The sequence below is a fragment of the Gouania willdenowi genome, chromosome 15 (assembly GCF_900634775.1).
Source record: "Gouania willdenowi chromosome 15, fGouWil2.1, whole genome shotgun sequence".
Taxonomy (NCBI): Eukaryota; Metazoa; Chordata; class Actinopteri; order Blenniiformes; family Gobiesocidae; genus Gouania; species Gouania willdenowi.
In genome coordinates, this window is record NC_041058.1 from 19,666,722 (window position 1) to 19,683,948 (window position 17,227).

General features: G+C 37.8%; 1 protein-coding gene across 1 annotated transcript; it reads right to left on the reverse strand.

The window, feature by feature from the left end:
* Nucleotides 1–4,588: 4,588 nt before the first annotated feature.
* On the reverse strand, nt 4,589–16,640 carry fbxo9 (F-box protein 9). Its single transcript, XM_028469227.1, has 13 exons — nt 16,464–16,640; nt 13,979–14,050; nt 13,681–13,812; nt 13,528–13,585; nt 12,325–12,424; nt 11,947–12,077; nt 11,721–11,835; nt 11,471–11,589; nt 9,069–9,159; nt 8,901–8,996; nt 8,709–8,802; nt 6,578–6,732; nt 4,589–6,495 (listed from the first exon to the last, which is right to left on the reverse strand). The coding sequence occupies exons 1-13, from the start codon at nt 16,464–16,466 to the stop codon at nt 6,387–6,389; spliced, it is 1,275 nt and encodes a 424-aa protein (XP_028325028.1). The 5' UTR covers nt 16,467–16,640; the 3' UTR covers nt 4,589–6,386.
* Nucleotides 16,641–17,227: the final 587 nt, after the last annotated feature.

Sequence of the window (17,227 nt, forward strand, 5' to 3'; positions counted from 1 at the left end):
CCAAAAAGAGACTAAAGAGAGAAGATACTTAACATTACCGGCAACACACAAAACGACAACAAATGAGAGAAAAATACACATGATCATTACAAAAATGCACCGAAACAACAGAGAAACATAGAAAACGACATAAAAAAAACAACACAGAGAGAGAATCATTTAAATAACAACACACAAAAAAACAACAAAAAAAAACACAAAAAATAAGAAAAATAAATACTGAATAATAAAAAGAACAGACAAACAACAACAAAATACACAAAAGGGGAACTTGGATTCAAAAGTTAAGTTTATCATTGAACCGGTTGTTAGAGCTACTATCTTTACCAGGGCAAAAACATTTCTTCCGAGCTATTATTATTATTTTTTGGAGTTTAATAGGGCTTTACTTAGCGGCGAGTAGATCCTACTGCATATTTACAAGTTTATAAATATTATATTATTACTGTGCATAGTTCCTGTGATGAACACATATATACGTGGGCTACATCTGAATGAGGTAACCTTTCAAATAACAATAATGAATGAATAAATAAATACAGGATCCCCCACGGTCATTCAATTCCTGGAAAAGTTATGGAATTTGATCAAACTGATTTTCTTGTCTTGAAAAGTCATGGAATATTTGAACTGTTTTGGAAATATAGCATATTTTATATTTGAATGTTTGAAATAAGTGTTATCTCAAAGTGAAAGCGCTGCATAATTGAGCGGGAAACACAAATTCACTTCCCGCCTCATTTACGAATCTGTGCGTAGGTAAGATCACTTCAGCTGGCCTACGCTAAAAACCAGGAAATACATACGCAAAATCATTGTGGTGTGTGGGAACCCTGTAAATAATTAAAAAAAATACTGATTTCTGTGTTTCCGAGCAGTAGGAACTAATCGGAAAACAACAACCAGGAATAAATATTTGCTCCGTGGTAAAGATAGTAGCTCTAATAACATCTACAATGATAAACATGGTGATTTTACAGCCTGTGCAGCAGGACGGAGCAGAATTTACTTTATACAAAATGTTTCCTGGTTTTAGTGTCTCCCGAGGTGAACGCCAGGAATGTATGGATGATCCCAAAATGGCATGGATGCGTTTTGTATTGTGTGTAAATGCGGTGCCTTCCAGACAAGTCGATGCGCTTGTGAATGTATTTGCCATCGTTTCAGTATTAATTTTGACTCGAGACTGTTTTACAATTGTGTCAACTCCAAAAGTAATGTCTTCCTTTTTTTAAAACACTGCTGACAAAGAACAGGGAGGTAATAAAGCTGCTGCTCTAAATGATCAGTTGAGATTTGTTCTTTAACGCTCCTCGATGGGATTGTCTTTATTTAGCCAAAAACAGCTGACGCAGCATCTGCCTCGGCATTGTTTCATGCAGCACCAGGTGAGCGCGTAGAACACAGAGTGCAGATGTGAAACAGCTGTGTAAACCCGCAGATGTTGGAGTTTGATACATCTAAGAATAGCTTGTGTTTTATGTTGTGGGCACAATCACATGTAGCATTGCTGTTTAACCAGTGAATGTGATTCAGCTCTTATCACAGTGCTTTTAGATCCAGAAAGTTCATTTTGTCTTTTTTATATATATATATATATATATATATATGTTAAAGTTTCGTTTATTCAGACAAAGTTTTTCAGGAACTTTTAAAAAAATGTCTTAAATAAATGAAACCTTAACATATACAATATTCTGTCTTTTTGTACGGGTTTATGCAAGAAAAGCTGTGAAACGTTAGATTAATGAGTTAAATCGAGGGCGGATAGAATAGTCTCCAGTATTATAAATGTAATCGCGTGATTAGTAATTAATTACAATTATCACGTAATTCGATTTGATTTCTTTTTTTTTTTTTTTTTACTGTTGTAATTGTAATTGAGTTCACGTAATTGTGATGGAAATTCTATTAAAAAAATGCACTATTTAATTAAATGCATATCAAGGAAACCATATTACCGTTCTATGGCTTACACGTACTTAGTTAATTATTAAAATGTGTTTCATATCAACTTTTCCCACTACATGTCAGTTTTCTTCAGGATCATTTGATCACTTTAAATACATTTTAATTTAAGGGCAATACTGACACAAATGAGGCTCAGATGCCCACACCAAAAATATTAATACCAATAATTTTATGGATAAGGAAGCCTAACAAGGCAACCAAGAGATGAGAAACTAATTTGATATATTTTTTTAATGTATTTTACAGCTGATTTAAGACATGGGTCAAAACTGATGCGAAAGAAAGCTAGCGCATCATTAAAGGCTCAGTAATTGTGATTAATTGTAATTGAACTTTACTAACTGAGAAGGTAATTGTAATTGACTTTCAGGGGGGAAAAATGATAGTTCTAATTTTAGTTGTAACTGGAAAAAATGCTGGTCACTGTATCATATTTAGTTTAGTAATTGAACATGGATAATTGAAGAAGTATTTGTAATTGAAAAATATAATTGGCTCCAGCAGAATCATGGCCATTGTATCCTTCGCGGTTATCATTAGAGATGCTAACAGAAAGCTAACGCAAGAGGAAGTTATACGTTTAATTGTGTTATTTATTAAAAACTCTGTAATTGGGATTAATTGTAACTTAATTGTTTTTTACTTACAGGGGGAAAATTATACTATTTTAATTGTAATTGGAAAAAATGCAGGTCACTGTAATAATGACTATTTAAGAGTGAATGTTACTAAATAAAAACGCTGTACATATGCATATACTTAAGTATACTCTGGATATAAACTTTTCAAGTTAGGTGAATATAAAATATACAATAAAACAAATATAAATAGGACTCATTTTTCCTATTTTGAGTGTTAAAAGTGCTGCTCTGCAAATAGAACACAATAGACGATATTTCACATCAGAATAAAATTAAAACTAAATAATGTTGTGCATAAACTTTGCATATACCCCATATTTGTGACATATCAAACTAGAACAGCCCACACAGCCCAAATTTAAAATAGACATGTTCTTTTTCAACAATATTCAACATTTCACTTTCTCTCCTGTAGTTGAAAAAACACGCTCCCTTAGGACAGATGTAGCATGTAAGGAAAGATAGCATTCCTTTTTATTTGTAAGCTGTGCGTATTGGCACAGGTCTATATATTTATATATATATCATCTAATTTCATTATTCTAGGATAGAAGCCAATAAACACAGCGAGGTCACAAGCACACAAAAGTGAAATATCTGGACTTTAAAAACTGCTTTACTTAAATCAATGATATTAAATCATTACATTTTAGGTTTTTACTTGATTATAATGCCACAGAATTAACACTAAAATGGACATATTTGCAAATTATCTTTCAATGATATGAAAATCTCTGACCGTCGTGTGTTCAGATTTTAAAATCCTCTCCTAAATAAATACATGACTTCACGTCTCCTATACATGTTGCTGCAGGCATCTGCCATAACATCAACCTGTATATTTGTAACAAATTCTGGACAATTGAAAAGATTTTTTTTTTTATTGACTTTTATTCTCTTAAATAAAAGATAAATGGCTTCCAGCTGCTGTTTCCTGTCTGTATTTAATGCTTTACTGCTTGTTCCAGCTCACAGTGAGAGCCTAGTGCCAAAACTCTGTTTTAAATGTGGACACATTTGATCTAATTCCATTTAAGGTGACATGAGGCAGGAATCCTCTTTCTATTTCACTCATCCTGTTCAGGGTCACTAAGCCCCTCCCAGCTTATTAAAGGAAAGACATCAGCCAATCACAGGTGCCGTTGGTGAATGGAGAGAATCAGATGTGACTAACATGGTTTTGGATTATAGACATAGTATCTATGGTATCTAGACTTTTTCAGAACTCAAATGTTAACCGAGACGGAATATTAGATTATTCTCACTTTAACTGCCGTTTTTATTAACCCAAGCATTAGAAAACCTTATGTAATCTTCTATTTTCAACTAACTTTCTATCTGTAAATAAGCTCCAGATTTGATCTGTTTATCAGTGTTGAGTTCTTTTTTTTTTTTTTGCTGAAATTTTGACTTCTGTTGATTACCATAATGATTAAATGTGTGTAGCGTAACAAATACACTAAAACAGTCATACACATGAGTTGATTTATTACATTAACAATACCACAATGTAGACTAAATGAAATGTTTAGAGGTGAAGTTGAGAGTAGGGCTGGGAAAAAAAAAAAAAAAAAAAAAATCGATTTATCAAATTTGTAGATAAAAACAATTTTTATTTTGCAAATTCGAGTTTGTTTTTAAATAAAACATTTCCACCAGTTTTTTCAGACTTTTTTGCGTTTCAGAAAAATCAGTTTTTTTTAGGCAAAAATCGCCCAGCCCTAGTTGAGAGAGTTCAAAACTTTGTATGAAATTCTGTTTAAACACACATTAAGTTGTTGAAATATGTCTCTGTCTGTCTGCACCTAATGTGTCTCGTATTTATTTTGATCATGATGATATAAGGGGGGCAGAAATTACATACTTTGTTAATATTCTGTTAAATACTCCATTGATTACTGGTATAAAATATATCTTTGCCTAAAGCTCAATTTGAAATATGAAACAGAAAAGACAGATCACTAATACAATCCATATTGTTTCCTATTCAGGAAAAATGTGCAGGAATTTATTGTGTTTGTTTTATGCAAAGTAGCAAAAGGACAAACATGCATATTTGTCCTGAAAAGATTTGCCTACAAGTGGCGTCGACATAAGGTGACAAATGTAGGCATGCTTGAAAAAATTTGATTTTTAAAAAAAAATAATAATAATAGAGCCTTTAAGGCAGAAGCCTTGCAGCCTTTTATGCTATCAAACAGAAACAAACCCAACCATGAGAGTTCCTCAATAAACCCACTAACAACTGACCAGAACTATTGGATTTACTCATCAATTTCCCAACAACATTTAAATCCATGGCTGTCGTTTTGTAAGATCTCATCTCAACAAACCATAAATGAACTTGTATCCACCACAATTTCCAAATGTATATTTATCTTCATCTCCACAACTCCCGTCTGAATGGCCCACAATCATTATATAAATAATGTACTTTGGATTGTGCCCCTGTGAACTGAAATCACATTGTAAAACTATCAGTTTTCATTTCATTAATACAAACAAATGGATTATTGGACAAAAAGGCCTGAAAGCGTGCGCTTCACTTTGGCTCATTACTGTTTATTGAACAAGTGTCCCATGAGAAAAAGAACAGGACAAAACAGAAAAAACAATCAATGCTTTAAATCACTGAGTTCAGCTCTCAGCTAAAGACTCCCACATATGAAATGAAAAAACTTTCTTTTAAAGGAGACATATTATGAAAAATCCACTTTTGTAGTCTTTTTTTAACCCAAATGAGGTAACTTGAGCGTCCACACTAAACACAAAATATGAAATAAATCCATCCAGTCGTTTGTTTGTGGTCTGTGTAAGTCTTATAACAGAGAAAATTGCTTCGTTTCAAATTTTACACATTTGTGACGTCACAAGTGAAATCGGGAAAGAAAAAACCTTCCCCTCCGCTGGTAACTCCGCCCATGGACTCCACCACCAACCTGAGGAAAACTTTTACAAAAGTCCTCCATTGTTTGTCTCGCGAGCGAAGGCGTGATGGCTACGGTAAAACTAAATACAGAACTTTCCTGCTGCCGGTGCCACACCTCTACAGTGAGCATAACTGTAGTGTAGGCACTATTTGTCAATGCGGAGGTGTACTCCGCTCTTGTAGTTCGGTGCATTGGCGAACCTGTTATATCGCCTTGTATCGCTGATCTGACGTGTTTGTGACAATGCGACGCAGTGGTTGGAGAAAACAAATGATTATCACCTTAAATGCACTATTCCTGTGGTTAGATGAGCAGAGGAGGAGGAGAAAGTGACTTAGCAGCTTAACATTCCGGTGAGAGTCTGAATGACTGCTGCTGTGAGACGGACTCGCTTACAGTGTTTTACTGTAATGGACATGTGGATCGCAAAAATAAAATTGCTTTGGTGATCACTGATCACCCCGTAAAAAAGCAAGACATGAAGTGAGTGAGCGTCTATAGACACGCCCACTCATGAATATGCATAAGTAGGCCCCAAAAAACGGCCAGATTTCAGAACTGTTCAGAAAGTGACTTTTCAGAGGCTAAAACTCTGGAAAACAGGCGAGTTTGGGAAAATAAACCTCAAATACTATGTTTTTGGGGTTCTTAGAACAAATGGAGATGTGTGAAAAATAGCATAATGTGTCCCCTTTAAACTAGACGAGCCATAAAGATGACATGCTCTCATTGTAAAAACATGAATAAATGAACAGAAACACCATAAACCAGCTGAAGAGAACGTGTTTAGTTTGAGTAATAGATGGATTTCTGCTGTGCAATAATGTGCATGTTTTACTGCGGCCTAAAGAGGCTGCTCAGACAGAGCCGTGTAACTCTTCACACGTGCAAAGTAGAACGGTGCGTACATCCTGTCCAGGTCGAATGCTGTGACCACCGTCTCCCCCGTTAGCCTGAGCACAGCAAACATTAACAACTGTGAGCTAAATCAATCTCTTCAATGATTGCTGCTGTGATAGTGAGTATATCTCTTACTTGTAGGTGATGTGACAGGAGTGGTGAATCCACACCAGTTTACTGAAACTCTGACGCCCCCCGGCGGACACATGCAGGCCCACGTGGAACACGTGTTCAGCTTCTGGAGCTGGATTACGCCTGGAGAACCGGTTCTTTTGATACTCGGTTGCTTTCTAACACAAAACAACAAGATAAACAAGGCGGTAAATGTCAAATTCATGGGAAATATATTCCTTTATCGTCTAACCCAGTGGTTCTCAACCTTTTCAGCGCATGACTGTGGTGAAATGAGATTTTAAAAACCACAGAAATTGGTTGTTAAAAAAATATTTTTCGTTTATTGAAGGCATCTGGCGACTCCCTTCCAGTGTCTCACGACCCCAAGGTTGAAAACCCCTGATCTAACTCATACACATTGTCTTTCATACCCTCTCGTACAGGGAGCATCACCTTTAATGCACATTTATTCAAGTATGCGTTATTTATTTATTTTAGGACTGACTTTTTAATATGACTGTTGCCTTATGAATGTGTTAACCTTTATGTTGTCATTGCTACTGTTCAAGAATGAATTTCCCCTCAGGTACAAATAAAGGTCTTAAAATTGAAATCATAACAAATCAATTGTTAATCAAAACTTTCAAACTTTTGACAGTAATGATTTGATTAAACAAATGGTAGATGGACTTGATGAAGGGTTTGTATCTCCTGCTGGTAGTTCCATAGTGCCCAGCATTATCAGCCACGTGCACACACCTGCTCATGAACTAGGTTTTACACTGATCCGATCAACTATTTCAGATTGGCCGAAATTTTACATTTTATGCAATTAATGTGATCAGCTGTAATGTCTTAATTCTCCAATCTGATCAACTACGTCATTGTCGTGAAGACACTTTCTGAAGATGCTCTCACTGCATTTTTTTTACACCGAAGAGTTGTTTACGTGACACGACTTTATTTCACTCACATTTGTGCACAAAGGTGAAAACCTATGAGCAAACGGCAAAAATGTCGGAGCGGCTAAGTGCCGGATTTCTTCAGCCAGTCGACTGGCTCTGAAAGCGGGGGCAGCGTCTGTATGTATCTGTGTGTTTTTATGTGTGCGTGCGCTTGTTTTGATTATTCAGCCTGAGCATGTTAAAACAGCGGAGCAACACTCCCTGACTCCGCACACTGGTCAAGCAAATGTTATGTTCAAGTCCTGCATGGAAATTCTTCAACTCTTTCACTCCCTCACAATCACAAAGCTGCATTTAGGTCCTGAAACATGGTACCATTTGATTTTCCGTAAATCTGTATCAGGTAGTACCGAAGGAATTTGGTCGTTACCTAAAATAAATAACCTTAATTCATATGATTGGATCATTGATCGATTTTTTTAGACTCACTGATCGGTGATCAACCCAAAAATCCTGATTGTGTAGATCATAAACCAATGGTGACGTGGCTGCTATGCGAGACACATCACTAACCGTCCACCAGGAGCACGCTATGTTTCAGTGTTGTGGCCTAAGGACTAGGAACTTTGACACACAACTGTTGTAAATGTTTCTTAAAGCTTAGACTGATTGATTAACAGAACGGTTCCCAAGTCCAAACTAGCTGCTTTTATGTTTCTATTAAATTGTAGATTAGTGTGGGATTGTTGATTTACCTGGATGACACTACAGCAGGGCTGTCAAACTCATTTTAGTTCAGGGGCCGAATACAGAGCAGTTTGATCTCAAGTGGGCCACAGATTTTATGCAGGAAAACAACTAATTTCATCATTATTGTGCCTACTTTACACTTTTACGTCTACATAAAATACAAAATATTTAAGAAACCGACAATATCCAGGCAATAAGTGAAAGATATCAGACCCAACAGGCTCTTCAATTTAGATTACCTTGATTTTGTGACCAATTTCTATTTAATTAAGGGAAATTTTATATCATAATTTGAGGAGAATTAAATAATTTTGAGTTTCTTTCCACTGTTAAACTTTAAAAATGACTTTCAATCATGTGATATAAGCACCAGGAAAACTGAGGATGATTCATGTTTCGTCTGTCATTTCTACTTTCTCCTTTTCAGAGAAAGTGAAACCAGTCGTTCCCTTGGTTGAAATCACATCCCTTCAACAAATACCACAACGTCTTCTCACCTCCTCCTTTTTCTTGCAGATGACAGCAAAGACTTTGGTTTGATTGTCCGTCTCCTGTGACAGACGGAAATGACCGAACAAAACAGAATCCATCCTGTAAAAAAAAAAAAAAACCTCAAACACATGTTGATGTGAATATTTCCTCTGATTGTAACGAGCGTTAGAAGCTGAGCTTGTAGGAAACTGGAGGACCTGGTGTTCCTGGTGCGCAGGCGGGGAACGACATACAGAGGGTCCTCAGGGGTTGTCAGCATGACGACGTGGCCGTCAGGGAAGAACCGCAGGTATCTGTTAAAATACAGTGAAAAGATTAAATGTTTGACTGACCAACAAGCAGAGGATGAAAGGTTAAGCATTTACCTGTAGTACTCAACGTGGTGCCAAGCCCGGTAAAAACCATCCAGGGACTCCTCTCCTTGACGGATGTAGGATGACTTGCTGATGTAAACACCTGTAAGAACAACAATGGTGACACGTTGTCTTTTCTCTTGCTTCTGTGGCTCAAAGGATGCTTAACTTTTTTGATTAACTTTGTGTTTCACAAAACATTCAGATGAGCAACATTTTTATGGAGGACGAGGAGTGCCACAATTAAATAAATAAATACACCGTTCTTTAATCCATTAAAAGTGTCAATAATTAATTAAATCAATTTTACATTTAGTTTTTATTCTGCTCGTGGAAGTAGCTCGTCCCTGGAAGGACCGTCCGTTCAGGAGCAAGCCTGTTGGCTCGACTTTGCCAAACCCGCCTGACTCAGAAAAGAGCAACATCCTGGATGTCCCCGTTGTTCCCCAGGGGATTTTTGGCTCCACTTAGTACTCCATGCAGCAGCGATGCGAGGAGAAAAAAATAAAAAAGAGAGACGATGAGGCTCACATCCTCACCGGCACGGTAGAGGGCTTTTCCTCGGGCTGCTCCCCAGGGTCCGCAGTTTAAAGCGGCGAGACCTTCCGTTCCCCGGCTGCCTCTACCACAGCTTTGATGAGGCCCGCCTACCTGGCCCGGTATCCCTACAGCTCCGGCGGCTGCTGCTGCTCCATCTCAGCCTGCTCAGTGCACGCAGACGAGGAGGAAGAGAAAGACTGCCTGACAGCTTTCTTCTCCTCTGCTGACAAAGTGACGTTCCCTCGTTTTCCAGCTTCGTCCCCTTTGCTTTCACCCGTGCATTCTCGGACTGTTCACTCCCCGTCATCCACTCTGGCAAGGCTCGGCTCTCTGCTGTTCGGGAGAGACAGACTGGTTCCGCAGGACATTCGGCTGTTGTCACCTCCTGCATGTCCACAAGCATGCACTCACACACATGTTCAAAACAGAGTGATGTGTTCAACGCTCGCACCCCTAGGCCAAAGGCCTGGGGCGCATCATGTGAAAGCATTATCTGCCACTATAAGCAGAGTAATGACGGGTCAAGTTATTCCCACTCCGGCCCCCTCCTGGTCAAGAATAGCGGTTTCCCTGTCGTCACCCTGTCCCCTGGAGCGAGCAGTGTGTGCTTGCTCCGGGGGTTATTGCCCTGTTCCACAGGGGCGCCTCCGCTGTGCAGGAGGTTCCTTTGCTGTTGGTCGGGCGGCCGCCAGCAGAGGGCTCCACCGCGCTGCAGACAGGCCCTCTGGTGCCGTACGGCCCTCTGCCGCGAGGGAGCTCTACCGTTGTACGGTGACATCCATGCGCTCTCGGTTCATTCGTCGTGCGCTAAGCTTTTCCCAGGTGATGTGAGGATCATCCTGAGATTCAACCCGGCCTTTGTGCCGAAGGTTGTGGGCTCGTGTTCTCCCATTGACATTTTGGCCCTTTATGTCTCGCAGGATGAGCAGCGGCTGGATGTGTTATGTCCAGTTCGTGCGATCCGCACTGATATGGATATGACGAGGAGCCTCTGGTGGAGCGATCAGCTGTTCGTCTCCTGGGCCAATCCCCGGAAGGGGAAGCCTGTTACTAAGCAACGCCTGTCAGGCTATTGCTTCGGCTTACTCGTGTCAGAGTCTGCAGCCGCCTACGGGTCTGCGTGCACACTCAACTCGGGGTCTTGCCACATCCTGGGCTTTGTTCAGGGGAGTGTCTGTTGAGGACATCTGTGCAGCGCCTCACGTTTGTCTGCTTTTACATGCTGGACGTTTCCATTTACTGTCCTGATGTGATCAGACTTCTGCCCTGGAGGCTGGTGCAGCTCGATAAGCATGTCTGCACTATGGGAGATTCCATATCCCATAGTGAGACATTTCACAAAATATGAAATAGAACTTTAGGTTATGTATATAACCCCAGTTCTATGAGAATATGAGTGAGATGTGTCACTAGACACATCTCACTCACGAAGACGTGTTTATTTTGAATGGTGCACGCCTGTCCGTGTCCTCCTTTTATAGGACGTGGGTCACCCACTAGCAGACGGACGAGCTTCACCGACCAATCAGGATTGGCAGATTGAAATAAATGCTTCTGAGGAATGCAAACAGAGGTTGCATCCCATAGTGAGACATCTCACTCATATTACTCATAGAACCGAGGTTATGTAAATAACCTTAAGTTCTGTTTTCCCTCACATTTCGTTTTTAGTTTCTTGCTTTATTTTCTCATTCATTGTCTTTACTATATGTAAAGCACTATAAAGTGCTATATGATTTTCATTATTATTATTATTGTTAAAGCAGCACAATTTTTTCCTTCAAAATTACTTGAATAAACTTAACACTAAGTGAAAGTTACTTACAACATAGGCGTTAAAATGGTTAAAAAAAAAAAAAAAGCCATTAGTTTACCATCAAAACGAACACGTGGTCTTTGGACAAACATCTCCCTCCACGATTTATAAGGGACCAGTTTGGTGCAGTTTCGGCCCCATACTTTCAAACAGGCAGAACGCCAAATCTCAGGATCCCTGAAGACAAAATGACATACAAGAGAAATAATTAAAAAGACATTTCCCCTGCAGTGTGTTCATAAAACAGGTATTTTACAGGTAAAACCCTGATCACTGTTTTCTGCGTTAGTCTAGCGAGTGGAGCTGACCTCGCACAGATGTAGAACCCTCTGCAAACCAAAGAGAGCTGCTCCAGGGCTCGCATGTCCAAATCACACGACACAACCCAGCGAAAAATGTACATTAATATTTCCCTCGGCAAGGCTGCAGTTTAAAACATCAGAATGAAAACAAATGACTTTTGATGCTGTTTTTTTTATTTTATTTTTTTCTGTGACTGTTGCCTAGTGCAGGAGACGCAGAAACAAGCTTTACCTGATATGTGCACCTGAGTCATTTCATGCTCAGGAATGCAAATCTTTGGGAAGGCGCTCTCCACTGTGAGCTGCTGCTCAAAATAAGCCAGGAGATCCTCGATCTCATCCTCAGCATCACAGTTGTCCATGCTGCACAAATTAATGACAACATCCATGCCAACACATCATGAATCACTCTAAGAAAAGAAACATGTGTGTGACACTCTGTGCACATGGTTTACAGAGCGACAAACATCTGCTTCATCATTGCTCTGTTTACGACAAGCTCCCACAGCAGCACATGATTTAATGAGAATTACATCTTTGTTCGAAACAATGATGTGGCTTAATGGCATAAAGATTTGTCTTCTGAATAAATAAATATTATCAATCTTACTAGTTCCCTCCGCCTCTGTCTGCATCTGCAGGACGGTTGTAGTTGATTTTAAACTCGATGTCCGGAACAAGCTGCATAGCCATGCGGTAGAATTTAATAGCTGCAAAATAGCAAGAACATCAAATCAAACATCAATATGTTCAATGAAGGGATCTTAAAAAAAGGAAGCAAAAAACTAAGTAGTTTTTATATGTGGTGATTTCAATAATGACACAGATAAATTATTTGATACAACGTACTGTTTTACTTTAATACCAAAATTAACCACACCAATATATAACATATTCAATCAAGCCAAAATAATAAGGTATGCTAATTATTGCCATATTGATTATCTACCAGGTTCTTAACTACAATTAGAACTACAAGAACTAAAAGAGAAAACCAAATAGAATATAAGAGAATGTGGTCAGATTAATCAGTTCACACATTTACAAATGAATTACTGACATAACATTAATGAGAGGAACTATAACACTACTGTTATATGCATTTGCAACAATATGAAAAGACATGGTATCTTTGTTATGGGTATAGCAATGTATAGAAATTCCATTTTATGTACAATATAGATGAGGTCTCCATTTTTAATATAATTATTATTTTGTTTATATGTATATATGTAGCTTATATTATAATTAGAACTTGTATATGGGTAGTTTATAATATTAATGTATGTACATTGTTTATGTATATAGTTGTATGTGTGTATGTATAAGTGCTTTTAGATATATTTATTGTGCTGGTTATGAACATGTAAATGTTTATTGAAATCTTACTTTGTGTTTTTGACATTCCTTTTAATTTATGTGTATAGTTTGTTTTTACATGTTCAAAAAATAAATAAAATCAAGCTTCTTTGGGTGGTTTCAACCAATTATATAACGGGAGTTGTCAACTAAAAAAACATGAAAAGGCTGAAAAAAGTAACCATCTATGTACAAAACATCTAAAAATATATGCTATACTGAGAATTGTTAAGATTGAGTAATATAGATGCAGAAAAACATATGAAAGATAATTTAAATATATATATATATATATATATACTATAATGATAGGAAAGTTAAATGCTTTAATTAAAATTATTTAGCATCAAACATCGTTTTAAAAGTTTCATCCCCTGGTGTGCTTTCCACAGGGTGATGAAATGAGATGAGTCGATAAAGAGTGATGTTTATTAAACATCCTATGGACATATACCTTCATAGACGGCTCCATTCTGCTCTTCCTGAACCGCTCTGAGGAACAGCTCTGTGGCCTGAAGAAAAGAGTCTCCATCACATTTTCTATCTCATAGCAGACGTTAACCACAGCCCTCTGTAGATTATGTAAGTTTGAACTAAACGTCTTTACTTTCTCCTCTCGAGCCAACTCTTGGCTCCTCTTCAGACTTTTAGCTCGCAGCAGTCGCTGGCCCCTCCCACTCTCTCCAGAGTTTGGTTTGAGTTCAGACATCCACTGATCTCTGAACACACTGAGCTCCAGCTGTGGATCAAACACACACGACAACAATAGTGTCCCTATACATGTAGAGGAACAACGCTCAATTCATTCAGTGATCAAGGCTTAGTGGAAGCCTGTATCGACCTCTTTGATTATTGATAGTACACAAACAAAAAGTGTTACGATTTAAGTGATTTCATTTTGTCACCTGAAGGTTCGGATCATCTGAACTTTCATCTTCATCTTCCGCCATAGCGCCGAAATCAGCATTATCTTCAGCCTGTACAACAAGCACAAGAACGTGACACCTACATTAGAGCTGGGCAATATATCGAGATTCAAGATGTATCAAATTTTCTATTTTGGCAAGATAGAATATTACAATATATGGATATTTTCATTGTATTAAAATACTTGTTTTTTTAGGAGTCGCTGTTTTCACAACTTCTCAGAACAGGAAAAGCACAGTTAAATCGAATACTGAGTGTGTTCTAACCCAGACCTTTCCCTAAACAGACCACACTACAGAGCTCACTCACACGTGCTGTCCCATATAGGACACAAAGGCAAAAGTGGCAGATATTGTGTAGCTGTTTGTTAATAAATGTCCATGTTCCATTGTGTATTTTTTTCTCCTTTTTAGTCTTTTGTTGTTGTTTTGTTTATTTTTTCTTTTATGTATTTCTGTTGTCCCATTGTGCATTTTTTCTCTTTTTGTGTCCTTCTGTATACTTGTGTATTTCTCCATTTGTATATTTGTTGTGCATTTTTTTTTGTCCCATTGTGCATTTTTTGGATCTTTGTGTCCTTTTGTTGTCTTATTAATTATTTGTGTTCTTTTGTATATTTCTCTGTTCATTTGTGTTTTTGTTGTAATTTTGTGTATTTTTAGACATCATTTTGTGCAGTTACTTTTGAGGCTGCTAGTTGCCCATGTTTGTGATACACGCACAAGTTTTTTTTTATTACAAATCTTAAAGCACTGTGATGTTGTTTCAGCCTGTGTGGCATTTTGCATCAGCAAATTTAACCCAAATTTGTCTTTTTAGTCAGAGTTTATTTGGTTTAAAATTATCAAGATTTATATCGTATATTGCCGTTTTGAGAAATAAATATCGAGATAGGAATTTTGGTCCATATCGCCCAGCTCTACCCTACATTGATTACGTCTCTGAAGCCGCCTGTTAACTTTCACCAGAACAGGTGGCCTTTAATGAAAAAAGATTAGCACGCTATCTTAATCTTAAAATGATTTTAGATGACAGTAAATAAATACAGAGGAAATGGAATGGTGAAAAGTTAAAGGCCGTGGCTAAGGATACATTAAACGTATCTATAAACTGCCATTCTATGCATACGCAGCGCCCCTCATTGGCCAGTTGAGGTCAAGTGATAGGTGCACCACGTGACTTAAAGCACCGTCAGTTTTATTTTAGCTCTTTTTTTTTTTAGCTACCCAGCTAACTTTTTTAATTTAGCCCTATCCCTAACCCTAAAATGTTCATTTTTGTCAGATATGTATTTTAAAAGTGGAATTTGCCATGTTAAATATGTTAAAATGAAAAAATGTATGTCAAAAGTGGGATTCGAAGGCTTGCTAGAAAACGGAAAGAAGAATCCTTCAGTGCGTACTGAGATTATAACTCTAACCCTAACATAATCCAATAAACAAAAAATGTGTTTGTTCACTTTGAAAACAAAAATGATTTTTTTTTTGTTTGTTTTTTTAGCAAAAATGTATTTTTCGGTAGTGTGCATATACAATCTCAGTACGATGTGAACTCAGTACATGACACCGGAAACGTCTCTCGAGACACTTTCAAAGTTAAAGCTGGAGTTGTTGGTTTCAAAACCTAAGCTCATGTCATTTATGAGCAGACTAACCAAGGCAGAGTCCACGTAGAGGGAAGTTAGTCGAGAATAGGAAACAAATCCTAAAGACTGTAAAAAAAAAAAAAAAAAATAAAAAAGTGAATAAAAAAAGAAACACCAAACTGTCAGTAAAAGCATGACACAACAAAACGTAGCAGAAAGTATGGAATTGTGCGATGAAAAGAGCTGCTACAGCATAAAACTGATTAAATACCAGAATAATAGTAAGTAAAGCTATAGAGTAAAGATAAAACTTTAAAGGTTTGAAATATTGGCAACAAAGTGATTGATCATATATACTTATAGGGTTAGTGGAATACTAAGACTTTGAAAGATCAGACCGAGGACAACAGGAACAAAACACACCCAACAGGTTGTGGGAGATTGAACGCAATTATTGAACTACTAATCCTACAAATAAACCTCTCAGTTTGACCTAAAAACTTTGTAATATTTACTATGACCAAGTGTCATGTTCATTATAATTAGTCCTCTACAGTCTTTACACTGATTCATTAGGATAAACTAAGTACAAATGTAAACACTTGGTAATGCTAACGCCACCTGTCCACCTACAGATAAAGTTATAGTTAGTCAAAAGCAGTGCGTGTGTGTTCATATAAAGACACATATGCAGTTCATTTTAAGTTTTAAATTACACACTCTACATGTTTACTCGAACTATTTAAGAATGGACGGAGATGTGGAGATAAGCTGGAGGATCTCAGGTGGTTATGACAGTAGCTGAACGTTAGCATCGTTAGCTAGCCGTCGGGCCATCAGCTTTTGGGTAAAAAGTATATAAAACCCGAGTCACCCACCATGGCACCTCAAACAGCAGGTCTCGGCTTTAATCCCACACTCGGTCCGCTCTACGCTCTACAGTTCACGGTCGGAGAAACGGATGACACAGCGGACGAATTTACGAGCTCGCAGGAACGCAGCCATGACGCTGAGCAGCCCCGAGCCTAGGTGACAGCAGGCCGACAGGAAGTGATGCTTAGGCGGGACGGACTCAGAGGAAGAGTCCGGGGATCCTCCACAGCAGGTGGAGACACGTAATCAGTAAGATGAGATGATTGGCAGCGCTGTTATCCAATCATGTCACCCCAATGACTACACCTGGAAAACGGTGCAAATTAAAATGTTGAGATTTGTCAGGTGTTCCAATCTGCATGATCATTACGATAGAAGTCGTCAGAAAAGTCTGCCAAAGATTCAGTTATTAGGACAAAAATCCAAAAATACACATATTGCATCTATTGACACCATGGTTGATAATTGATGTTGATCATTTGTTTTTAAAAATGATTTATTAGCTCTATTAGTAGAACAACTGGTGTTTACAAATTCCATTTTGCATTAACCCTCCTATTATCTTCAAATGTAACTAACACATTTTATACAATCTTGTATCAACTCAATATCAATAGCATATGTGGGGATGTAGTTTTAAAGTCATGGTATATGATGTTTGGAAAAGTTTTAATTTTGATCTCATGTGAAGAATTTGACTGAACCTTCTTATTATCTTTAGGGTTTATTTGACCCCATTCAATTGTACCCATCATATATATTTTTTTTT

Bases quoted from the DNA above. Each gene is read 5' to 3' on its own strand.
- fbxo9 (XM_028469227.1), bottom strand. The intron at 9,160-11,470 runs GTAAACTAATGG...TTGTTCTTACAG, and splicing joins ACCACGTGTTCGTTTTGATG to GTGTTTACATCAGCAAGTCA. The intron at 6,733-8,708 runs GTGAGAAGACGT...GTTTTGTGTTAG, and splicing joins TCTGCAAGAAAAAGGAGGAG to AAAGCAACCGAGTATCAAAA.